This window comes from Grus americana, chromosome 14 (genome assembly GCF_028858705.1).
Source record: "Grus americana isolate bGruAme1 chromosome 14, bGruAme1.mat, whole genome shotgun sequence".
Taxonomy (NCBI): Eukaryota; Metazoa; Chordata; class Aves; order Gruiformes; family Gruidae; genus Grus; species Grus americana.
Window position 1 is genome coordinate 16,244,502 of NC_072865.1, and position 27,318 is coordinate 16,271,819.

At 36.2% G+C, this 27,318-nt stretch overlaps 1 protein-coding gene across 14 annotated transcripts in view; it reads left to right on the forward strand.

Moving 5' to 3' along the window:
• TENM2 (teneurin transmembrane protein 2) overlaps nt 1-27,318 on the forward strand; it is a 683,800-nt gene that overhangs the window by 347,964 nt on the left and 308,518 nt on the right. For 10 of the 14 annotated variants that reach the window (XM_054842022.1, XM_054842024.1, XM_054842023.1 and 7 more), the window contains one exon: nt 20,448-20,531. The exons of the other annotated variants lie outside the window; for them this stretch is intronic. In XM_054842022.1, coding sequence (XP_054697997.1) covers nt 20,448-20,531 — 84 coding nt within the window. The remainder of the gene's footprint in view (nt 1-20,447; nt 20,532-27,318) is intronic. 14 annotated transcript variants of the gene reach the window in all.

The window sequence follows — 27,318 nt, forward strand, 5'->3', positions numbered from 1 at the left end:
CAGCAAAAGAGTTAGTGGACTTATTTCATACCACTCCATTTCCTACATAACGTTGAATAACGCTGATGGCGCAAGGAAGAGCGTGCAATCTGGTCTATATGCCATTCATGCACCAAATTGCTCTTGGAAGAATACTCAGACCATGATGCATAGACGACAGTATTGCTCTTAGAAACCTTTTGGGTCATTCTCTTGTTTTGCAGTCTGGGTTGTAGAAGCATGCTCTTACTGAGGCATTCCAATTTCCAGCAGCTTGTGGTTAACAGTTTTATCCCGCGTTCCTGTCCAAAGCATTAAATATTTTCCATAATGGTTTTGATTAGGGTATGGAAGTCTTTAAAGGTCCCTTCCAACCCAAACCATTCTATGGCTAGTTGTCTGAAAAGAGATTCTTTCAGTTGTCAATCCTGATCTCATTTCTGTTAGCAAAACATGAGGGACTTTGTCAGGAAACTGCAGGGCAGGGAAAAGGGCGTCACTCCCTTAAAACAGGCTTGCTCCCTTATTTTTTTGGTGTCAACAATCAGAAATTCTTACACTCCTAGCAAAATCACCCAGGTGAAGGATGACCACCACTCGTGCCATAAGATTTTAATCCCAGATGACAACATCCTCAAAGGGATACAATTCACAGAGGTATAGAAATGACCACAAAATTGTGTAGATTTCTATAAATCTTTTTACTTCTTCATGACTACGACAGATGTTCAGTGGGGAAGTAACTTGTCATGCCTACTGAATTTTAGAATCACAGTGTCATTTGGAAGAGCTCAAATGTCATTGTAAGGAAATAAACAGGAAGATGTACTACAGAGAAGCAATATCGAATGAAAATTGGCTAAGAGGATATAAATGTAATTAGCGAAACACATTTTCATGACTAGTAAAATTAGCACCCATTTATACATGTTATACACTTGAACCCTTGTTGACACCTGAGGCTGGGAAAATATATCTGCTAATCAAAACATGTAATTATATCCTATGAAGCTGAAGTAACGCACTGAATCCTTGCTCTTCATGATGTTAATGATTTGGGAAACTCATTTACCTGATCATCTCAGTTTGTCCTTTCTTGCTGTATTTCTGTTCCCCAAAATAGTAAGGTCAGGGACATGCTAAAGCGATTAAGTATTAGATCTATGGAAGAGTGAACATCACATAGATTGTTAGATAGTATTGATATCGTTAAAGAAGGTGCTCTCAACAGTGAGGGGGGAAAAAACCCTCTGGTTGTAAAATAAGCAAAGCAAGATAAATTAAGTATTAACTTACTGGAGAATTGAAATTCTTACAGACTTGTAGTATAGCTGGGGAACTGATAACTTGTCATTTCCCACTGGCGTGACCTGAAGAAACTGTCATCAGAGTCCATAACTACATTTAATTGAAGAAGGTGATGTCTGATGCAAAAAACATAGAGGGGGAAAAAGTATAAATGATGGGTTACGTACGGGTTTGGGCCTATACAGGAGAATTACCGAGGAAAAATGGGACATAACAAATGCTTACTAAGTTGAACGATATAACAGATTAATTTATTTTGTTTTAGAGCCCAATTCTAAAGTAGCATTTGGAGATGCGAGAGATGAATAATCCTAATGTAGAAAAACTATTTAGTCTGCAAATAGTAAGGTATGTCACTGTCAGTGAAAGGTATGCTGCCATGGCTATGGATACAGCTTGCTCTCTTTTGCTTTGTGTATGCAGTTAGCACAAGTAAGAGTTTGGGTGGGGGGGCAGGGAGGGTAGTAGATATAATTGTTGGGTGATGAAAAGTAGAACCAGAAATAAACTAATGCACAGTAACATTAAAAGCATCTTTATCTTTAATTCTTGCAGTTCAACAGAATCTTCAGGCTAGTTAAATTATAAAGGTGATTGTAAAAAGGAGAAATGCTTCTGTTGTAGGACAGATGTTATCCATCTTGATTATGCAGCTCTCGCAGGTACATCTGAATAACCAGTCCTAAATATTCTTTTTAATCACCCTGGGTTTTATATATCTAGCTGTCTTAGATGAACCAAACAAAAAGAAAACAAGGAGAGTTTATAACAATTCTACTTTATCATTCCTCACTTGCATCATTTTTAAACTGTGACATTCACTGAGAACACTTTCTTTCTTTTTCTGAAAGCCTAGATAATTAAAATTTAAAATCGAATAAACATAGTATACATAATGTTTATTAACAACAAGGTCCTGTGAAGAACATTGTAGTATAAAAATGCATTAACTAGTACAGATACATTACCATATTTAGTATTAAGATGAGTCTTAGAAAGCTGGAAATGAGCAGAAAATTTACTACTTCTAATATTTTAAGGTAAATTACTTCAGTATCTCATAGTTCTGTTGATATAATCTTCCTTTGTACCTTGATTTCATGCAAGGGAGACCGCGGCAATATTTACATATTGTATTTGCTATATGTAATGTAGTTACCGTCCTAAATTTCCCACTTAGATCCATTAATCTCATATTTTTAGGTCTAGACTCATGGAACATCATAGATATTCTGCGAAAATCCACAACTTAAGTCCTCAAAAAATTATAATAAAAAACTTCCTGTGCACGCCTTGAGATAAAATTGGGCAGTCTAAATAGAACTAATATGATATAGTATATAATGCTATATTATATAATATAGTATATTATATATAATATTATATATAGTATTATATATAATAGTAAAAAATAGAGAGAGTATATATACTATATTAATATGGTGTGTATATAGCATATATGTCATACTATATATGTATTATATATAAAATACTATGGTATATATTACTATATAGTATGTAATACTGCATTCAGTCTATGTACACATAAATATTCTAGAACATGGATGTTCTGTTGGTTACTGTTAGCTGCTCTTATTTATCTACTGGAATTGGAATAAGTGTTCTCTCCGTATATTCTCTCTGTGATGGGACATATGGCAAATCCTGTGTATAAGTTGTCACAATTACTTAAAAGTCAATATCAAGAACGTTCTGCTTCTCCATTTAAAGAGTCATTAGGTATGATATTTGGGTATGAATTTAAAATTTTGTGGCCCTTTATATGCTTCTTACCTCAAACCGGTGATACGGAATCTCAATACTTGTGCAATGAGAGGATTTCCTTGGACATTCAGGATCCAGGGACAAAGCAACAGGAATTTGGTGAAAAGTAATGGAAGAGACTCTCTAGAATTTTCTGACATAGTGGAGATGACAGGCCTTGAGTTCTCTTTGTAGTGTGTCATTGCCTGAACTGAACAACTCATACTTTAATGCAGCCAAGGGTTGTTCATGCTTAGTGACATTTAAATTTAGCATTTTTCCTTGACTGGTGTATCAGTTTATATTACCCAGTCATGCAAGAACATTTTTTATAGTAAGGTTGTTTTTACACTCTGTTCTGGGGATTAAAAGAACGAAGTGTCCAAAGCACAGGTTTAGTCTGCTTAATTCTGTGCCTAGCTTGTGCTTAATGAAGCAATTTTGCAACTAAAGCACTTGATTTTGTTACAGAGTCAGCAGAGAGTGGTAGATGCATTTGGATACTTGCCACGGGAAGACCATTCTATCTTGAGTTCATTCATTTAAGTTAGGTAGACAAGATCTCCCTCTGAACATGTCTCTGGAGTGCTTATTTCTCTCCACTGACTGTAGAGAACAGGAGGTTTGGCTTCACTGTCAAGAATGTGAGCATGATCTAAGCGTCTAAGGTAGGTAAAGGAGATCCTACCCATAATTTTTTTTAATGTATGCTGGAAATGTTGACCAGTAATTAACAGCTTAAAAGGGTTTTGTCATTGTCAGCTTGTAAAAGAAAAGGTCATAATGATAAACTTTGACATATTTGTTTTTTGAAAAGGCTACTTCAGCTGTGACACTGCTTACTGGAACCTTTCAGAAGTAATATGTTCCACCTTGTAGTTGTACCTTTTGTGAAGTACTGTTATTATAGGTGTGATTTTCCTAATGGTCTCTATGTTCCAGATGATTAGCTAGGGTCTATCGTTACTGAAAAATAGGATTTGAGATGTGGAAAATTAAGTAGTTGCAAATGCTTGTCAAGAAATAATAAGACCGAGTAATTCTAAAAAAGCTAAGACAAAGAAGGCCTTTCAGTCGTGAAGGACTAGTTAAAATGTCTGAGTGCCATTTGTTGCTTCATCAGTGAATGTACGAATTGAGTCATGCTATGCTACTATGCAAAATTCTTATGTCCAGAGGTGAATGAGTGCATTTACCACTTCCTCTGTAAAGCCGAGGTTCTGCTTTGTCATGATTACCAAACTCTGTTCACTCCCCACTTCAGAAGAGTGCTGGTTTTACAACTATAAGTTTCTGTGTGTTGGAACATGGTCAGCAGCTGTATAGGCTTTATGAATGATAAACATCATTGCAGACAGTAAAGGTTTGGGGTTTAAATCCTGTTTTCTGATATATGCTTTTACTCTTTGATGACTGAATACCTTTAGTGTACCACACAATAGCCCAACTCGTGCAGCTCCTGGGCCACGGGTGATTGGTGAAATACTTAACATCCCGGTTTAACAAGCTCTCGGTCCCTAGCTAGCCACATCAGAGGTAGTGTGGTAAAAGAAATGGCAACTGGGGGTTTACCACTGGGCTGAGCCACAGCCTGTCTGCTGTTGAGAAAACGGGTTTCTAGCGACCCATTCACTCACTTCAATTGTCTTCTCCTGCCTACATTCCTGTATCTCTGTATAGCCTTCTAGGAAGTGTGGAATACATTTCTGTTGCCTTTCTCTTTCCTGCAAAAGTAAATGGGAATCAGTGGTCAGCTTGCTGGCAGTGCTTGAGTAACACCCCTCTTTGGAAGAGTCCTGTTACTGCATCTCTTCATTCTGTTTTCTTGACGATTATATAAAAACTTCTGTCACACTGTTCACATTAATCCCTTGTTCATTGTAGTGCACCATATCTAGAAAATGTATTTTAGTATGCCTGCTTCTGAGGGGAGATATTGTGTCATCTTCTCTTATTTGGGAGATATTACATACATTGAAAGAGAAAAATTATTTTTTAAAGCAAGTCCTCCTTTTTTCAGACTGATGTGCATTGGTCTGATGGCTAGTACTAAAAAGAAAATCTAAAAAAAATTACTGGCACATGGAAGTTCTTTTTATTATGTTCTTAAATTTATCTCTTGGCATATTTTTACATTAGCTGGTGAACTAGAAAGTATGCTTTCCATCCTAATGCACTCTTTGGATCCACTGAGAAATAGTGTTGTGTTCGGTCTTTGTGCCCAAGAGAAAAAGAAGGTTGAGTGTGCCATGCAGGAGTGTCACGGCAGAGGAAGTATGGGCATTACATGGAGCCAGCCCCTCCCCTGCCTCATTCTAAATAGGCTCTTAGTGTTTGGATGATATCTAATCCTTTATTGGAAAGGATGTGTGAGCTGTTAAGTTTATTTCTTTTCGAGGAATAAAATGTGCAACTACATCTATTACAGTCTGAACGTATTTCTTCAGGACGGTCGTCTGATTCTTGGTCCTTGGAGCTTTGGAGTTGTTTCTTTCCTAGATTTAACAGAATTGTCACCAATTATGTCGCATGTTTGTTTTCTCACCTGCTTAGCTGTCTTTTCAGGTATGCTGACTCTCACTCCATCTTGTCCTGCAGGCTTTTGAGTTTATCGCTCCTTTATATGTCAGCATGGCGTGTGCAGTGAACAGGCAGAAACTACCTATGTAGTTTCTTTTTTAGCAGTTTTTCACCAGGAAAACTAGCTGTGAACATGAGGTACAGTTTTTGTATGAACATCTAAATCTGGCGTATATAGAGAGTGAGAAAGAGCAAGGGACGGGATCTGTCTTTGAAGGATTTACTGACCTTCTGTCAGTCACTGTGATGGCTAAGGAATTAAACTTTTGCATTTTAAAGCAAAGAGGCAAAACCCTGGTTTTTTGCATTCAGTCCTAGAAACAAAGTTGGATGGGACACGCTGGCTCATCCACAAAAGGACTTGTATACACATGCTGTGCTGAGTGCTGTTTGTAATATTCCTTGCTTCTGGAGTAGGATTTGCAACCTTGAGTAAAGTGCTTAAATTCCTTGTGTAGTGGACAAACGAAAGTCAGGTGATTACACAGTTTCAAGGGTCGTTATACTGAGCAAGAACATGCTCAATAAGTAGAAAAACTGGGGACTTAAGTTTCTATTTATACTTAAGATCATCCATGTATGTATTTGTATTTTTTAAAACTTACTTTAGACTGATCATCCTCCATCCAAGGGTGCTATCCCTTGGATATTTCCCTGACCTATTCTTGGAAGCATTCAGTGACACGGGCTGTAGAGATCTCCTGGTAATCTGTTTCACTTGTTAACAACCTCATGGTTAGAAGATATTTTGAAGCATTCGATATCAATCTGTCTTGCTAAAATTTAAGTCCTTATTTCTCCTGTTAATGTTGAGTGATCAGTAATACAACATAATTTTTTCTAACCTACAGTTGGCTTCTCCAGATTAAGCAACTCTTTTGCAAGTCGCTTTCTAAGCTGCTTAGTGTTATTTTCTACCTTATCTTCTAAACTATCTACATCATTAAACTTCAAATTTTATATACATTCTTAAGCTGAAGCCTTTTTACTTTTGGTGTGTTAGCTACAAACTTTTGCTAATATATCCAACAGTACCTCCCGTGCAATGTTATGTCGTATTCGATTTGTGGCTTTACCTTTACACTTTCATCCGTTCCTGCAGTACACATCAGACTAATTACTTTCCATTACATAGCTGCACATTAGATCTCTTCCGCCCCACTCTCCAATCTAGAATTCGTTTTAACTTAATTTTATCTTGCTTATCTCAGACCATTTATTCCATTTGTAATGTAATAGAGCAAAGATGCAAATCCCGGTTTTCTTTTGTGGAATATTATATATGCTATAATGAAAGATTCTTGAGAGGGGGAAGAACTGTAGCTAGGAGGTATCACTAAATGCTTCTCTTGCTCTTTCACTCTATTGTAGGTATCCAGAATGGCAACTCTAGGACATGCAATACTGAATTAGATACAGAACTTATAATGGTTACTTTAATGAGTCTCACATTTATACCAAGGTCTCACTGAGTCATGAGTTGTAAAAGGGAAAATCTTTTCATTTTAGGTGACTAGCCAAGTTTACTTGAAAGAGGCAGAGTCACTCCATCACTGGGAAGGCTTTTTGACAGTTAAATTTTTTGTTCCTATTGGCATAGCGTTGTTTCTGTGTTAGCTTTAAATACCTGGACTTTGTTCAGTGCCTACCCAAGCTGCTGGAGAGGCAAAAGTTCTTTCTGTGGAATACTGGACCTTATTACTTTCTCCATACCCTACCTTTTGTACTTCAAGATCGAATTGGATTTATTCTTCCTTATCCTTCTAGGCAGACTAGCTAACTCAGGACCACCCATTCTACCACTAATTTTAAACAGATTTAGCTGTCCTTTTGTTGTGGGGATGAACAGAGGTGTCAAGCCAGAGTAATGTTTTGTGCCCTTAGTTTCTCACTTATAAAAATAACTGCGCTTACTCTAGGGAAATGGTTTGAGTCTTAAATACACTCATAAGAATGTTTAGTTTTATAGAAATAGCTTCTCTGTTTGGATGAGCTATTCCGGATGCTAAACATCAGAGACAAAAAAACCCCCAAACACCGAAAATGCAAAAAAACCCTGCCAAAAGACCTCTTATGGCTTATTCAGCTTAGCTTTTTTTTTTTTACATCCAACTCCCCTTGATCCCCCAAAGCCGTTGCAGCAGATTGCAGAATTGGAGTAGTGTTCTGGCCACTTTTTTTTTTTTTTTTTTCCTTCTTAACTATTTCCTCTGTCACCCAAGCTAGAGCTGATATAGGTGTCCTAAAAATAGGAATTTGAGGCACAGAGATGGATTTTTTTTTTTCTGTGCTCTCACAAAGCTATTTGACTGTAGTTATATTTTTGTGCTGCTTGAGCTACAGGAAGAAAATCCAGCAGAGCTGTTTCTCCAACATCATTGTTAACTTTTGAAGTATTGTTATCAGAAATAGTAACTGCATATTTATTTAATCTATTTTAGGTCTGTTTGTAATCTTTCCAGCCTTGCCCCTTACCAGTAGCTACCTGGGAATAGATTTTCTTCTGGGTTAATAAAGTCTAATTGTGTGTCTCCTCCTGATATCTTACCAACCTTGCCTCTTCCTATAGATTACTGTGATATGGAAACTGATAAGATAATGAATTTGGACCACATTGGCAATCGTATTTTCTAAATAGGTATTTCAAACAAAGACTGTTAGAACAATGAAAAGAAGAAAGAGGTAACTTTGGCTTAGTATTGAAAACAAGACGTTGAAAATAGACTTGTGAATCCGTAAAAAAGAAAACAATATCAAAAAATGAACTTAAGATTTTATCTATAATATGTTAGAGATGATAAAAGGCATTGTTGAGTTTCTGCAAAAACTAATGAACGAGAACCATGTTCTATATCTACTCATTTAGAGTAGATAGTACCCACAATGACAGAGGAAGAGAGCTCCATGAAATAACCAGTACATGAATATATATGTTCTTCTGCCTTTAGCAGACATTTAGCAGCTTATTCTAGTGGAAAAACACTTTTGTGTACATGCAAAAGGATGTTACTGCTAAGCTAATAAAAGAGAGAAAACTACTTAGAAACATCTGGCTCTTCTTTGTAAAGCTGAAAACCAGAAAACTTATCATTTACAGGTACTTGATTTTTTTGTTTTTGTTGCTTTTATTTCGATGTCCTTCATGTTCTACACATCCTGCTAGTCAGTATAACTGTGATATTAACGGTTTCTGTGAGTCGATCAGGTGTACTGGCAAGGGTTGGTCCTGTTTGATTGTAGTGATCATTTTAGTCTTTCAGTTAGGTCAGCCACCATCATTTTGCCCTCAGACTTTCACAGTTCTGGGCATAATGTGCTGCATTATGAACTCTGAACACCATCTGCATTATGTTCACAGGTATCAAATTCTTAATGCAGTTATGTGATACAGTGAAGTGCACCATTTAATAGGTGGAAGAGATTCCTTTTAAAATAGCAAAAAGCCCCTGCTCACCTGTTGCAATATTATTTTCCAAACTGGTTGAGGATATAGGGTATTGATGAAGCTTAAATTCTCTCATTTTCTTTATGGTTTCCTTTATCTGGGACCTTAAGAATCATAATACAAAAATAGCTGCCCTAAGGAGGAGTTGGGGAGTGTTGCTAAGATGCAACAGTCCTTTGTGTCCTTCTGATTTCAGTTTGGTCTGTCCCAAATACAATCTACAGTGCTATGAAACAATGTCAGGCCAGCTATTCCCAAGCTGCTTATTGACATGTTTGCATGCTGTGATCCTATCTCTGACTTCTTCCTGCACCTTTACTCTCGCCTCTGGCTCTGTTTCAAACCTTCCCTCATGCTAGGATTGGCAATGAAACATTATTCTGAGGTAGCTTGATGTCTCCTGTTCATATCCTAATGATTTTTCTCTTAGTTTTGAGACTACTTTGGCCCATTTATTGCTTTGTTTCTTTTTATAGGGCATAAATGGACACTTAAGGGATGGACAACAATTGAAAATTTTGTCATAAATTCATATAAGGTCTAATTTGAAATGCCAGGCTGTTTGAAATACTATTTTCTGTTAACCTTAACTGGTGCAGAAAATATTCAGAACTTCTAAAATTCAAGTCACTAATTTGCTTTTTTCTTGCTTCCTCTTTAATGAAGACTGAAACTTTCTTCATTCTGTTCCCTTTAAAGCAGAAGGATTTGATTTAGATTAACACTGGATCTACTTTTCAAACTCCCTCCTTCATCCTACAACAGACCGTGTGTAGGATCAAATGGCACTCATTTTGATCAACTAAAAATATTTGGAGATAAGCTGTCTGTGTACTGTCTTATGTTTTTGGCATTTCCATGATAACAACCGAGGCAGGGGAGTCAGATTTATACTTTTTTCCCAGTCATGATTTGTCATTATAAATGAACATTCTTTTAGGTAATATAGTCAATAACACAATTAATGCTAAAAGGCAAGTTTGGCATAATCCCAGTTTTAGCCTTTATAAAATATCACGTACAGCATTTATACAGAGTAAGATGCTGCAAAGTTCTTAATTGCCAGGATTTATAAGAAAATACTTCAGCATGTGCTGATCTTTGGCTGTATACACACACAGTGACGTGTGCTGTCATTTTGCGTGTGTGTGTAACAGAGGCCAGAATTCCGTCTGGAATGTTTTGTGGGGAATTTGGCGATTCTGTGCAATAGCACTGTCTTCTGCTATGGTTTAGATGGCTTTTATCTATCCACTAGAGGCTATTTCAGGATAAATTGACAACCTGCACTGTGTCTTTTTACTCAGTCACTTCTATGTGCAGAGTGCCAGTAGTATTTTCAGAATAGCACTTATGATAAGGAAAAAGTGGGCACAAATGGGCTGCGGAGAATTTATGGGTACTCCTAGTCCTGTTGATCAGGAACCTTGCCAACATAGTGACTCAACTGCCTGTTTAGTGAACAGGTAGAGCCTTTTCTAGCCAGAGTATTTCTCCTCCTCAGAGATAAAAATAAGAGTTGGTGACTTAAGGATAGAATGAACAGGAGCTAAGACAGCTTGTCATTGCTGAATCTTGTCCTGACAGCTGCCTTAGCAGAATGCATTTGATAAACTGTGATTGACAAAATACTTGAAAACTGCAGCTTAAAACTGACTTTGTGGAGCATGCGAAAGTAGACAGGATAAAGTAAGAACAGTCTTATGAGCACACAGAGCTGTCATCATGCACATAACTGTCTTTAAATTTGAAAAATAGAGAGCTGTAGGGAAACCTAGACTGTCCTAATATAATTATCAAGATCATTACCGTAATTGAGCCTTCATTTGAAGCTAGGTCATTATGCAATATTTTGTGCTTGTTTATTGTACAAAATCTAATGTTGCAGCTTAATCCCGTGGTAGAGAAGGGGCAAAACAAAAAAACTCAGCTCGGTTGCTCTGAACTTTTGGAGCCTACATAAATTGTGAAGTTTTATGGTCCATTTTGATACTAAAAAAAAAAAAAAAAAAAATTGACAACAGCGGACTTCATTTCACTGACTTTACATTTCTGGCTTAGAACAATTAGAAGTTTCCACTTATTGCAAATTAAGCTCAGAATTCTCCAAAAGTGAAACCCTTCTAATGCATCTTCTGCATCATTGGAGGCACTCGGAGGGCTTTTTTCTTAGGTGGGTTGTATTTTCTATTTAAAATCAATATAATCTCCTTAGTTCTCTACATAAAATGTTATATGACATTCCACAAGGTTATGGAAATGAATGACACCTCTTCTGTGTAGATACTGGGATGATTTTCAAAGTACTTCTGTATAAATTCGGTTTTAAAAATAAGGCATGTGGAACACTGCTAGTATTGCCAACTGCAGAATGCTGTGGCAGTGAGCAGAGGGCACAGTAGTCTCCTTTCCTTTGTTGATTGTAGTCATTAGACTGCGCTACCAGTTGATGCATTTGTCCCTGTTCATTCTGGTTTACATTTGCATTTAAATTCCTGCAAAAAGATAAGATAAAGACGTAAACAAATGATGCTTATTTGCTCTTCAATTGAGCTCCTATTAGAAGTATGACTTTAAGAGAGAAAATGCCTAGGTATTCTTTGGGAGAAAATGCCTAGGTATTCTTTACAAAGCATCGTATGTCCATTTAGTCTCCAGCAGACTTCAAAAGGACATATCCCTGAGGTTTTAATGAAAACATAAATCAACAGGGAATAACTAAAAATACACTTAAAATGAAAAGGAAACTAGGTCACTCGCCATGTGACTCAGTTACTTGTAGCTTAGAATATTGCAGTGTTTTTTGCATCATTAATGTCCTCCTGGTACATGTAGAAAGCATTGTCTATGTTTATTTCTTCTCAAATGTTATCCCTTTTGAGTGACCGTGTCTGATGCTTTCCCTCTAACAGTGCGCAACATGAACTTGTAATATGTTTATGTATGTCTGTCTTGTCCAGGCAATTCTTCTGGCTCTTCCATAAACTGCTTGGTTTGTGGAAACTGGGCAGAGTCCTTAAGGCTAGACTCTATCTATCAGGAAACAGATGAGATAATCATACCATACCGAGGTGCTCATTTTCTGCATGCCAAGAGTTACCCAGGGTAGTGAAGACAAAGATAGTGAAAAATTTCCTGAAGAATCTCATGATGCTGGGTGGGTGGGAGAGAAAACAGTAGGTGAAATTGATAGTTGATGAGGAAATATGATGGGCTCTGAATTGTCTATTATTATCCAGGAAAGTTTTATGTTAGCACAGCATTGGACAATCCTGTGAAGATGTCCATGCGATATTACAATAATGCAGACAACCCCCTTCTTACAACAAACAAGACGAACCAGTGGAAAGTTTATATAAAGAACAAACCAGAAAATATCATCAGTGCCATTCTATAAAGGTGTGGGATGTCAATACCTTGAACAATATGTTGAATTCTCATTCTTCTGTTAAGGAATGATGTAGTAAAACTGCAAAAGGTAAGAGCCATTGAGATGGGTTACCCATAGTATGGCATAGTTTCCTTGTGAAGAATGACTTTAATAGCCTTTAGTGTAAAAAATAAAACAAAGCAGTGGCTGGTGACATGACTGGAGCCTGCATGGTGGTGAGCGACATGGAGAATGTGAATAAGGAGTGATTGTTCACTGCTTTTTCCCTGTGTGGGAACTATACAACATCAAATCAGCAAATGGCAGATCCAAGATGAACAAAAATCTAGTTCTTCATATAACATTCAGGGAAGGTGTTGGACTTCTTGTCCCTGAACTCTGTAAATGTGAACAATTTAGACTGATTCAAAGACTGACCTGAGAAATTATGGTTTAACTCAATGATCTTAAGGGTCTTTTCCAACCTAAATGATTCTGTGATTCTAATTGATGGAAGACAAATCCAACCAGGGCTGTTGAATAAAAATTTTAGGAAGTCTGAGAAAAAGTCCTGGAGCTTCAGAGGCTATTCTGAAGGATTATCTTTGTATGTTTACTCTAGTTTTATACTTTTCCTTAGGCTAGAGATGTGATAAAAGATCTTTAATGTGGCTTGCTACAGGTTGTACTTGCATTCTTTGTCAAAGGGTACTAAGAATAAATTTGTTTCAAAGTTACAGGTGATCTCATTATAGAGGCTGAAGAGATAATTGGTAAAATTTGAGATCGAAATCTTGTCCTTTGTAATTTTTTTTCCCCCAACAAATAACACAGTAAGACAGTAAGTTTGTCTACCTGCCTTCCTGTGAATTGTGTGTCACTTCTTAGTTCTTCAAAATTGTTTACAGGCATAGATGACAAATTAGATTTTACCAACTAAATTACTTGAAAATTGTAATTTGATTTATTTTTTTTCACTAATAGAACTTGCTGTAGAAAGAGAAGAGACATCAGTAAGTAAAAGTAGGTCTAAAGGTGGTTGAGGCTCATAAATTAATTAACTTGCCTTAATTTAAAACCAGTAACTCTTAACAGTGAAGAACATAACTGTATAATGAGAAAGTCAGATGCTGAAGTTACTACTTTAAGAGCTTGTTTTGTTTTGTAAGGTAGTATTATTGCTGGAATGTTGATCTCAATCACCAGCTCCCTAGGAACTGTATATATTTATTTTAGGTTTTCTTTGTATTTTTAGAGACCTTCTTAATTTTAAATGAGCAATAAGCTACAGTGTTAGAAGCATACAGGATGTTGTAGGGCCTATGGAATACTCAGGTCATTGAAAAAAAATGTCAGTAGGACTAACATGGTAGCACTTTGGTCCTTCTTGCCTTTTTTTGTCCATATGTCTTAGCTTTACAGTGTTCTTCCAACAGAAGAAATCATGTTTTTGTGATTTGCTTGTTTGTTTGTTTTGGAGGAGGGGCAGGGAGACACAACACCCAACATGTGGTTATAATAATTCAGCGCTATTAGAGTTGCATGCTTGTACTGGAAAAAACCTTCTTTCCATTGTTTTAGGAGCCCTTAATGTTTATTTCACAGCTGTCACAGTGCTCTGTTCTGCTGACATGAGTTGATAAATCAAAACAAGTGCAGTCTTAGCAAGAGCAGCTAACTTTGGTTTATTCCCTTACAAAAGAAGCAGCAAAGTAATACATGGCAGATAATTTTTACTGTAGCATTTTGGTTGACTTTTTCTTTACACTTTCAAGCTGAAAAAGCACAGGATATCAATATGTATCCCACAATAAGGAGCAAAATTATTTGTAAGGAATTCTTTTTAGAATTCTTTAAATTCTTTTTAGCCTTCTCTCTCTAGTCTTTATTTGTACAGTTTTGTGTGCTGCCAAAAGCAACAAAGAACAGCAGTAGGTGCTTTAATTGAAGTGTGTGTTGGTTGTAGTACAATGCATATAGTCCCCTCTAAATTTAAACTTTCTACCTGACCACTTTGTTGTAAAACTTGGTTAACGTGAATTTTGTCACCATATTTACGTACGGATACTGGTTTTAATTTTTTTTATCTTTTTGTTTGTTTGTTTTTCAAATAGCTAGATTTGAAAAAGCAAGACAGACTTTCACCAGCAACTGTTTAGTTTGTACTTCAGTAAATTAAATTCTCGCCATTAGCCTAATAGTTCAGATATTGGCCTTTCCAGGCATAAGTTCTTGATCTAAAAATGTGGTCATTGGAACAGAAGCTGAACTAATAATAAAGTGTTATTTCAGAGAAAGACTTGTATGGAAGAGGTATTAAAGGAGGAGAAAGACTTGAGGCTGAAGCTTTTCTTAGATTTTAATAAATTATTCCCATGAAAGTTGTGGCTTATGGTTTTATAAATTATGGGGATATTGATCTGTAGGTGAGTCTTTGACCCATATGGGGATACTAACCCATTCCTAACAGCATGAAGTAATAGTTGTTAAATTGACCCTTTCTTTAAAAAGCAAAGCAAAAGATAACCAGAAGGAAACAGCGTGAGGAAAAAAAAAAAAAAAATATGAAGTTTCACTTAAGAGTTTTCTTCTGATGTGAGTCAATGACTGTGTTGATTTAAGGGGCAATTATGGATATTTTAGACATTAGGGCTTGACTGTTGAGGGGCATTTGAGAAGATTTGTCCAGATTACCGGTGATTTTGTGGCGTGATTTTTAAAGTGGTATTGTGAAATTGCTTGAAACTCCTAAGTTAGACGTATTCGTATGAACTGAAGAGGGCCTGTATCTAATTCTTTTTGGAAATAAGACAAGTTGAAACCATTTAACTTGACTTAAATAAATCCACTTGAAATTTAGTTTCAGTTCACTTTAAGTTCATAAGTGTAGACAGACTTCTGCACAAAGAGACAGACAGGTCTATGCAGTCTACTAAGTGCTGATCTGATTTGTGTGTGTCCCTGTGATTCTTACAGTACTAGCACATCCTAATGCTTTTATTAGTCCGTAGGAAATGAAAATACAAAGTGAAGGTATTTGCCATTTTAAGTCCTGTACTGTTGTCTCTAATGTAGCTAATTGCTTAGTTGATTCTGTATAAGAGACATGGGCAATGTGCTTGCAAAATCCGGCTCCTGGTGCAGTAGATCTGTTGCTGGTCATGTTTGGTAATATTTAGGACATTATAAATAGCAATGTGAATGAAAAATTCTTCTGACTCCCATTTTTTAACCTTACCTTTGGTAGACAGAGGAGAGGGAAAATGGTGGGTTTGCTGTTGAGTTCACTGAACTATAATAGGCTTCTAAATGTACTTGAACTAGTAATAAAGCATTTTGCTTTGTAGTGTTTGTCAGTCTTGCATGAATATTTGCAGGTGTGTTAACATTTAAGTGTATACTTTCAAAAAACAAAATATGTGTTGTGGATGTTTTGTACTGGAAAATTCTGCTTGAGAGCTGCTAGTATGCTGTGCAGGTAAAGCTTTAAGTTTAATTGGCTTGGTGAACGTGCTTCAGAGGAGGGAAAAATTAAACAACTTTTACAAAAGATCAAACAACATTGGATATAAAATGTGCAATAGAACATAATAGAGTAAAACATCAGATAGTAGTTCTGTTGAGACAATATAGGAAAAGAGAAATTGTGTGGCCTTTTCATTGCAGAACAGTTCATATTCCCATGCTTTAGTGCATGATTTTTGTATTACTGATTTTTTTCTAATTTCTTCATAATCATTATTTGCCTTCAGAAATGGTATGCATGTAGGTTAAGAGTGCCACATTTGTGTACAGCTGTCTGGTATGCTTGATCCAAAATGTTAGTGGAGAATGTGATCAAAAAACAAAACCAAAAAAGGTTATTTGAAGAAAACAGAGAGCTTTGACCTGCCGAGTACTGAGAGAAGGTTCTGTCAGTTGTTACAGTTTTTGTCCTATTCCTCAAAAACCGTAATGATCAGTAATAAACGTTGAGCCAATAGCAATGAAAATGTATTAAGGTACTAACAGAGGAGCAACTTCTGTTCCTTGAAAAGGCTCAATAGAGAGGAAATCAAAGGCAATTGGGACAAGCCTCGGCCGTGTAGGCGTGACAGAAACGGAGCAAGTGTTCACTACTGGATTTTTGTGTGAACGTTGGGAGGGAGGGGAAGCGGCTTGAGAAGTTAAGGGTATTTATTTGTCAGACCCTATTTAATGTTTCTGAAGTGCTAGTTTATAAAAATAAGCCATCATCTTATTGTTTATTACCGGTAGAAATTGAGTTATGCCATTTTGATAAATAGAAGAGGGAAAATTTAGAACAGAGCTTAGGAGGATATTAAGGATCTGGTCATATTTAAAGTTCCACAGTTATTGTCTAGATGAGTGTTGACTGAGAGCCATAAGGATTATGAAGAGAAAGAAGAAATAGGAGTGGTACCTGTTTCTGGATAGGTAACAGTTAGGAGTCATTGTTAGGCCAGCTCAAAAGAGGAACCATAAAATAAGATCAACATGGTATTTGGTGATCAGCCTCTTTGCTGTGAGAAAGACGTGTCCCGTGGGCCCAAGGATGCTCTGCGGTGGGATCCTAACGAGCGTGGTGTCCAGGGGTGCCTCCTGGTTGCTGGTTACATGGCGTAGCTATAGGGAGGGAATGAAACTGGGGAGAGTAATTCCAACCTTCCCTTGTCAGCCTTTCTCTCGGACAGCAAGATGTCATGTAGGTCTTGTCAGAGTGCCAGGCCTCGTGGGAGACTGTTGGGGTGTGAGGGAAATTAGATGGATGTTAAAAAGTAATAGAATGCTGGAAGCAGAGTATCAGTTCCTGAAGAGGCTGCTGTGAGGAAAGAAGAAAATGAGTTTGCTGAGTCCTGTGCAGAAGACAAGCAGCTGGTCTGAACATAGTATACATCCCTGGAGAATGGTTTAGAAATTGAAGTATTTGTTTTCTCAATTTTCAAAAAGTGTTGTTAGTATTTATACTATTATTTAAAATTAGCTGTATCAGCATCGATTTTTTAACTTAAACTGGGCCTTGAGACAGCACGCCAAAAACTGCTACGCGTTCATCTTTGAAAGTAATGTAGGGAAAGCAGGTTTCTTTCTCTCCATCAGTTACTGTAGGACCTGTGGACGTTGAGGTGGCGTTTGTGTTTTAGAGGAATGTATAAGAGGAAAGGGTAGTAAATTCACAGTTTTTACTTTTTCCAGATATAAAGTGTGATGTCTGATAGGGACCAAAATTAACTTAATGATCTGATGATTTACTTACAAAAGATTTTTTTCCCAATTTTTGGCAAGACCAAAGATTGTAGGTCATAGTCTATTCTTTCCTGTCTGATAATTGCAAAATCCATTACTATCCCTTTGAGATGTTTTTTATAAAAGACTGTACTAAATCTGAATAAAAGCCTAATAAGTAGATTAGTTAGAACAATAGTCCTCATGAGGATGTTTGATTCTGAGTGTAGCTGCTAGAGATAACCCTAAATGCAATTAGGTTTAACTCCCTGTGAGTGTCAAAGGAAGGTAATACCCATGGAGACTTCCCTTCAGATCACACTATTTTTAAAGCATCTCAACATTTAAATTATTCTTTCCTTTGGGCATTGGTAACAAACTTTTTTTTTTAAATTGTTGGAGAACCAGAGCTTGGAAACTTATGTTTTAGCCATTAGTTTTAGATGTTTCACATCAAAAAGAGGGATGGCTGAGCTTCCTTGGGGGAACAGTTTGTTGTCCTCATCTGTACCCTTTGTAATTGTAAGGATCAAATATCCCAAGGTGGCCACAGACACATAAAAAGAGAAAATAGCAGATTGAGTAACATACACAGGCTTAAAGGGTAATAAAATGTCAGTGCGTAAGCTGTGGATGGATTAATTCTGTTTTTACCTCTTGAAAGAGAAATGAAAGCAAAACTTTTTTATTAAAACAAAAATGGTCAGTGAAGAGTTCAAAAATTTGCATGTTATAGGGTATGATATAACAGAAACTGTAAAATCACGAACTACTAAAATTGCATAATTTAATTGTAAGTACCACAGAAGAATTGCACTGTATTTAACAATATGGTCTCATTTTCACATAAAAAAGCAAAAAAAAATCTCAGTGAAACAATTCCATGACTTCCTTTTTGGTTATATTCCTGTGTATGCGTATGTTTACTTATATTTCACTTTTATTTTTAAAATATGAAAAATATGACAATAATCTCATCAACTTCTAGTATTATATTTTTGACAAAATTGCTGGTAACACCGAAATGAAGAAACATGCAATGACTTCTTTTATTAATCAAAATTTTTAGAATTGATAGTCATTGTGTTCCTCACTTGACATGTGTTTGCTTCACCTGCATATTGTTCTTAGAATTATCTTTCAATGGAGCGTTCCTGAAAAATCTCTTTTTTTCCTTCCTTGCTTTTAAATCAAAAGTCTTTATTATCAAAAGTGAAGCTGAACTAATTGGACATGAGCCAAAATACCTGAAAATAACTTACAGTCATACCACATCAAATTTGAATTTCATGTGTGGCAAGGAGAAGTTTAGTAAACTGTGTCTGGTTTTTGTTGTTTGTACAAGTAGAACTTGTCCCTTAAAATTACTTTTTAGCCCCAAAGCCAGCAATGTAAAACGCAGGAGCTGTCATTCTTTCACGTTATTTCTTTTGCAGGCATTTTAAGTCCAACGTATTTGCACTCCTAACAGATAGCTAATTTGTTGTCTTGCATCTTTAGCATGCAAAGCGGTTTATTTTCTGTTGGTTTGGGCAGCTGTTTTTATATCTTTAAGTGTCAATGCATTGCCTTTTTTTCTTTGCATATAATAACTTACTGCAGTATACAGAACACATTGTCAGTGTTGATTCTGGTGAGTCTTGGGTGCAAGATTAAATTGTCTTATAAAAATTACTGAGGGTTTGAACCTGAGATGTACCAAGTAAAATAATTTCCCAGTGAAGCCTTAAAGGCAGTGAGGAAGAAGAATTGAAGTGACCGTACATCAGTTATTAGGCTTCTTGTCATACTGGTTTGTGCAAGGAAATTCATGTAAATAAATAAAAATAGGTTTTATGTTTCCTGTTTACTACATCTGAAAACTCTCCTCTTGTTATGAAATTCAATAATAATTTTCAATTGATTTCGTGCTTTTCAAATGTAAGAGGAGTCCCTAATTACTTCATGTTTTCAAAATCCAGGTATATTTTAATTAGTTGTACAACCGAAGGAAAGCTGGTTTTTTTTTTTTAGTCAAAGAGAAGGGCTATTCAAAGCTAAAGGATTATCTTTTGTATATATTAAAATCTGTCTTCCTAAAGCTGGAGAGATTTTATGAGACCCAAAAAAAAAAAAAAATTTGCATCCTTGCAACAGTGCAGTTTCACTGGTTCATGCCTAGTTGAGATGCAGCAGAATGAGCCTGGTGATGTTGATAGTCGATGTAAAAGTCATCATGCTGCTGCAATAAACATGTAAGAAGTGATTTATTATAGCTGAAAGTGTCTGTTTTCCAAATGTATTTTAAGAATCTGCTTTTAGAGAATAAAAATTATCTGTCAGGAGGAGGTAATGATACCTACTTGACTATAGGTGTAATAGATAATACATTGAAAATAAAGCCAGTATGATCTTAAATACCTACTGTACAGCATGTGCGGAAACTCTCTTGGACTTCAGGTTAAATTCTAATGCTCGTATTATTGCCAGATTTTTATGCACTCTGTCGTTTTTCATGGTTAGTGATACTGACAGTGGGTATGTATACCTCCTGCAAAGCAAGATTTCACCAGTACTACTGCTACTCAGTACGCCTTTTTATGTGTCATTGATAACAAGATAAAAGAATTCTCAATCTCTAGATAATAATGAACAATGTATTTTTTATTATTCAGAGATGCTTTGGGTGGGAGGAGGTGAAACATTCTATGGGCTGTGTTACACCAAAGGTGAATGGAATGGAAGAAAAGGAGGGAAAGAACCATCTCTAAAATGTATTTGTTTTATTTCATTTAGATTTTCACACACACCTTTCTGAGAAATTGAAAGACAGACAGACAAGCTGGCAGCAGCTGGCTGAGACAAAGAACTCTCTAATACGTAAGGTTTTTATCTTGCTTAAACTGTATACCTTGTAAACTTAGAACCTAGTTTAGAATTTGTGGGATTTGCAATGATTAATCTAGTTCTGTTTATGTTCTGTTTATTATGCATTGTGGGATTTTTTTGTTCGTTTGTTTTTTTCCTCCTGGGTATTTATATTCTGTTGAATAAACCTGATCTCTCTTTACTACTTATTTCTCCTTTATTCTTCTCAATTTGATTTGATTTGATTGAACTAAGTAAGGGTGGGGTTTTCATTGGGAGTCTTCAGTGGGTGGTGAAGGAGCGGCATTTTCCCTGTGCTGACATTGCTTCACGGGACTGGGCACCTCCCATGGCGAGAAAGGGAGCAGACATACGTAAGAGATGCCAGATCTGGGTACACGCAGGCAATATGGTACCTATATCTAGCAGTATTTTCACAAAGGCGATGACATATGTTTTATCCCATTGGTAAAAGCTTGCACGTGATACTTGTTGCTTCAGCGATTCTTAAATCTGACTTTCTAATGAAAGATTTAGTGATAGCTCTGTTCATCTTTAGTCTTGATTTGACCTTTTTTGATCTAAGAGTTTCAGATTTAGACAGCCACGCTTGGTGTGACACTGAAGTTTTGTATCTTAGGGGTTGTGCAAAACAATCACGGGGTTTTGTTTGGTTGTTTTGGGTTTTTTTAAGGAATTACCTCATTGATAGAATTTATTTTTTTTTCCAAGTACCATTACTCCACATGCACACACCTCTTGTTTCCCTGAGAGCAAAACTCCTTTGGGAGGAGGAGGAGGTTTGGAAGAAAGCTTGCAATGTACTTTTTAGGAAAAGGAAAAATTAATATGCTGTAGTAATATAGATCCAAAGACATCTTAAGGAATTTTAGTACAAAGATAATGATTCAGTGATGTCTTCCTCTCGATGTTTCTTAAATTAAAAAAAAAAGGGTTTCATTAGAATTCATTAGGTACACTTATACTAACTATAGTATCAGTATGTGCCCTTACTAATTTAGCAGGGGCCATTTTTTATAAGGTCTTTTGTCCTCAACACTGCAATTTTGGTCTTGTATTTGACTGCCTAATGAGATGAAAGAAATATTTTTATATTTTATTCTTTTCTTCCATTGTATCTATGACCTAGTACATACATGGAACATACCTTTCCATTTGGGCTTCTCATTTAAGCACTTAAGTAAATGCTTTGCTGAAGTAAAGCCCTAACCAGGAATAATGTTCTGCTTGCTTAGTATTTAAATAAGACATAAAACAAGTTTTTCTCGTCATCCCCGTTTGATTTTCTGATGTACTACTTTCCATAAGTCCTTGATTGTTGGTATTAACTAGTGAATGGCATTATGCTTTGAATCTCAAACAGTATCTCAGCAAATACTGGGAGAGTTTCTTACATGAAATTCTGGAAAATGCTGAGCATCTGTGACCGCTTCATAGTTAATGCAACCCGAGAATGCTCAGTGTGTTTTCAAACTGGAGATAAGGACCGTGGGTTTTTTGTATTTCCATGCCTCTTAGAAGAGTGTGAGCAAGAGCATTTGGTAGAGCAATTAAATTTCCATAATGCTGGTATATAATAGTAAAAATTGCCCAAGGTGGCATGTCTATGGTTGGTAATAAAGACGAAATTAATAAAGAACAGAAATGATCTTGCATATACCTCTGCATTTCTGAGGCATTCGTGATTACTGGTGTTGCAGAAGGAATTTTGGCACAGGTAAAATGAATGGGTTGTGCTATTTAGGCCATACTAAATCACAAAGAATAATACTTGAGTGCATTTTCCAGGGTCACAGAAAGGTTTTGCCCTACAAATTGCATCTATCTGAACAATGTCTTTTCTTGTTTGAAGCTTTGAGGCTTTTCATGAAATGTTGTTTCTCTGTGGTTTAGTTCTTTTCCTTGACAACCTGATACCCTTCCCAGTTCAAAAAATTTGATTTAGATACTGCTTTTAATTTTTGTTATTGTGTTTGTTCAGAGCTCTAGAAATTAAGAAAAACATGATAATGTATTAAAAACTATACAGCAACTCAAAAATGTTTGACAGCTTTATTAATTCTCACCTCTGGCTTGTCAGTAACATGGATTTAAGAAAATAATTGAAGCAAGACAAGCAATACTAAAACTTAGTACTTTTTATAACTTTCATGAGTGTAATTACTTGGACATACTAAATCTGATATGGCTAGTAAAATAGTTCATTGCATGCTCTGAAAGTGGTAAGAAAGGTGCAGTGAGCTTACAGATCCAGATGTGCTGACTGGCATTGATGTCAGCCAAATGTATTATGTTAATAATTCAAGGGAATTGACCAAAACCAGGCTTTATCTCTGTTCCTTTTAAAAAGTGCCATAGGATTTTTTACATCTGGATGCTGCCAAAACCAGACAGATGGCCCTAACCTTGGTTTAAAGCCTCAGCTGGCTGAGAATGCATCCAGATTGTGTTGTGAAGCTTTCAGTGTGCATGTTGTGTCAACAGAAGAGGACTCTTCGTATCACCATAAGTAGAGCCCTCAGGCTTTCATTTTAAAGGTACCCAGTTATCGAGGGTGCTCATTTAGTGGGTGGATTGCTTTGCTGTGTTCTAATGAAATGTTACATTTCTTGATCTATTCAACCTTTGCTTTGCTAAGGAGAAAGATGTTGCTAGTGCAGACCAAGAGGTAATGGGAAAAAAAGGAGGTTAAGTGCTGAACATGGGGATTATAATGATCAGTGCTTCAGAAATACAGGCAGAAGGACTGTTGTCATATCCGTGTTCAGGCTTTGGAAGGAAAATGGATAAAAGCCTCCTAAAGGAAAATATCTCCCCCACCTAGTATTTGGAGTAGACCTAAATCTCACATTTTCTGACTTCTTTTCTGGGAGAAGAATTCTTAGTAGGTTAAAAAAACAAGCCAAAAAGAAAAAAACCACAACAAACCCAAACAGAACCAAAAACCACCAAAAAGCCCTCAAATCTGTCTCATACTAAGCATCCAGAATTAAAACCAAAAACAAACAAACAAAACCACCCTGAATTTCTTCTTATAGCTGTAAAATAATGTAGCAAAAGCTCAGAGATTTATCAAAACCATTAATTAGTGCTTTTAAAGCAGTGTAATGATGAGCAATATATAAAAGCAAAAAAAAAAAAAATAGCACTCAGCTTAGAGTATGGTTTGAATAGGACACTAACAGAGGCCTGCGCTTCTCATTAAATAATGAAGATGAAAGGATCGGTTCATTGTGTAGTGTGTGCAAGCCAGCCTGAACATTGGGTGCAATAAAGACTTAACAGGGAGGGAGAAAGGATTGAGTCAAGTAATTAAAAAACATATGGCAGTGCAGTAACAGGGGTTGTCTAGGTAGCCTTTTTCCTACCATTTGCTATTTTTTGGTTCACTTTGCAGCCATTGTAGTGCAGTTTAAGCATCTTTGCCTTTTGTTTCAATGTGATGAGCTTGAATAAACTGTGAACATGCAAATCTGGACATTGTAGTGGAGTCCACAGTCTCTGAGTTCATGTGTAATCCTGTCAACACCAACAGGACGTGAATGACTGGAGTTAATAAACTATGTATTTGATATGTAGTTGCAGCAAGCATACAGCTGTCTCAAAGCTCTATGGTAATCTGTGATGTGCAAGTAAATTCTTAAAGTAATTTGGGGACATTATCAATTGAACTGCAATTTAATTAAGATGGGGATTATGCCTTTTCTGGGGGAACAAAATGGAATGGATTTTATCCTATGCTTATGACTTTCAGATACAAAATGCAACTGGTTGTATGGGAATCTAGGAGGATGAGATCTCTATGGCATGACATTTTAAATCATCAGTGAGAACGGTAGTCTGATGTCCAGTAGCCTTCAGATATAAATAAGTTATTTTACTTAGTTGAAAACTGTATTTAAGTACTGTGCGTGGATACTGTGGATAGTGTTTATAATAATTTTGTATAAATCACAGTAGTGAGGAATTTAGTTCACTTTGCTGCTTTCAACGTGGGTTTGTCTTACTCTGGATTATATGGGTTAACATTTCTGGGAGTTTTTTTGAGTTTCCATTTTAAAGAAAATTCTTTCAAAAATACATGAGCAAAACCTGATTTTTATCATGGGATTTTACCAGTGATTTCTTTAAGTAGCCAAATCCAGGTTGCTTTTCATGCAACATACTGTTGTGTTAAGAAACAATCAACCAGAAAATGTAAACCGCATAGCCAAAAGTGTGTGATAAAATAATGAGAATGTAGGAAATTCTGAGGAGGAAATAAAACTCTCTTGCATATTGGGTCCTAGAAGAAAACAAGCTGACAGTTCTACCAGGTGCCTCTCCTTGGAGCAGACTTAACACTTGTTACAGAATTTGTCTTGAAAACAGCGGTATTTGAACTAAAGAATTTGCAAATTTGCTTGAGAAACAAAACAGATTGTGTGTTGAAAGACTGAGCTGCTAGCAAAATACTCGATCATGTCAGATTTATACAAACCGATCTCCTGTGTATTGCACCATGTCCTAGAAAACTGGAAGCCATGAAAACAAGAGCTTATATTTTAAGGAGTTCTGTGACAGCTTATAAAAAATAGCTTTTCCACTTTTTACGTGAAGCTTCTACCTTAAAGGAACTGATGAAATAGGTGGTAATTTTTAACACAAGCAGTGACAAAATAAACACCATCTGCTAGTGTTGACTTATTCCATAGTATTCTCATGCTGGGTGATTTTATTTCACTTTTTTTCAGAAATAGTTAATGACACATCTGCTGTGCGGTGGAGGTGCATTTTGGGTGATTAAATGTGGACATAAGTTTAGGGAAAACAATAATGAAACTTTTTCAGGAAACTGAAGGAAATATTAAACTACTAAAAGCAACTTAGAAAATATATACCTATGTTGATGCCTTTTTTTTATTTTTATCCAGTTTATTATTGGATCAAAAATGTTAAATATATATTTACTCTTTCAAAATACCTGGTTATCATGGAAAACTTCTCATTTAGTCTTTCCTTTACCAAAGCAAAAATCTTTCCACAATGACATTCTTAGTCCTCTAAGCAAGCCTGGTTTTGTATCACGTCCATGAATCTGGGGCCGTGAAGACAGAGCAGGTTCAGGTGTTGTGCAGGTTTAGCGTCAGATTTGCTTACACGCAGAAAGTATTTAAGAGAGCATAATATACAGTGTCATCATTGCAACGGCAGAACAAAATAATGACATTTATCTCAAGATCCAGTTGAATACTGTACAATAAGAAAGTCTACGTACGTGCCGAGTTGTTTACTTTTGTAGAGCATGTCTTTACCCTGTAAAGCTCTGTGAAGCTATCTTCCCTCCCAGGCAAGGCTGGAAGACAGCATGCAATCACCTGGTGTCCCTGGGTCATTCAGACAAAGATACAGGTCACGGCGTTTTGTGTTGGGGCATATTTTCTTCCCTTTGGTAGAGCTCGGTAGTCCTGTTGGTTTGACGATTCCTCTCCTGTGTCCCTGAAGAGCAGTCTCTTCCCAAATTAGCCCGGTATGTCTTACCTTTTCTGTCTCAGTCAGCAACGAGAAGTCTTGTTGTGGGAATTCCTATTTAGCACTTTACTGCAGAGGCATTAACATAATGATCCACTATACAAAATCCAAGCAATTAGGCTGTTAAACCTGTGTTTACCATGCCAAATCATACGTCCCTATGCTGTGATCAGTATAAGTAGATTTTAATAAATCCGAAAACCTAAATGCCTGGATCTCCATATGGATGGGTGGATATTTAATTTTAAGATTTTGAGATAGAAATTAAAGCCATGGATTCGAAACCTTAGGAAAAAAACTTCGGCTACTTAATTCTCTACTAGGTTAAAAAACAGAATGGACTTCACAGAGACAGGAATTCAGACTGTGTCTAAAACTTTAAAAATCTCAAATAAAATCAAATTTAGTGTCTTCCGTTCCTGTACCAAGGTCTGGTCAATAGTATGAAAACCTTGTCCTCCTCCTCCTATCATTTCACAGAGTGTTTTGACAAGTTATGCAAGTAAAATTGTATACAGTGTAAACAGACAATTGCATCTGGAAAAAAACATAAACAATTTTAAAAGGAATTCCCATTTCTTTATTGTGAGTCCTGAAGCATATAGTGAGTATAAGTGAAGCTTTGCGTTACCTTCTTATGAACACTGGCTAAGGAAATACTGGTAGAAATATGTTTAAGGTAGGCTTCTGTACTTGTAGTTATTTTAATACTTTTATTGAAATTTCATTCAGTTTATTATTTTAGTAATGAATGTGTAGAAAAGCAGTGCCTGTGAAGTAATACGTGATTAATATTAATTGTTCTGATAAAAGGAAAAAAGAGCAATCTTTGTGGATTTTTGTCTTTCCAGAGTGCATAGTATTTAAAAATTGGAATGAGAATTCCTGCGAGTTGCACTAAATGTGTACTGTGTATATTAGTGAGCATGTGAAGCCATCCCATGTTCTTTAGCAGTGATAAACAGATTTACAGAAGTTAAATACTTCAGTTACAAACCTTTTGACTTGACCTGATCTATGTAAACACTGCACTTACAAATTATCAAACTTCTCTGAAAGACAGCCTTATGTACGTGTATGATCATTTATGTTAATCTGAAACATTTCTCAAGCTGCTGTGCTTGAAGTTAGGCTGAAGAATCCCTTACTTATTCATACCCATATGTATGCTGTGAAACTTGAATAAGGAGGCAGACAAGAAAACCTGATTTTTTTAAAAAAAATTTATACGTATTTTTATACTAGTGCCATAATTCCTTAGTTTAGG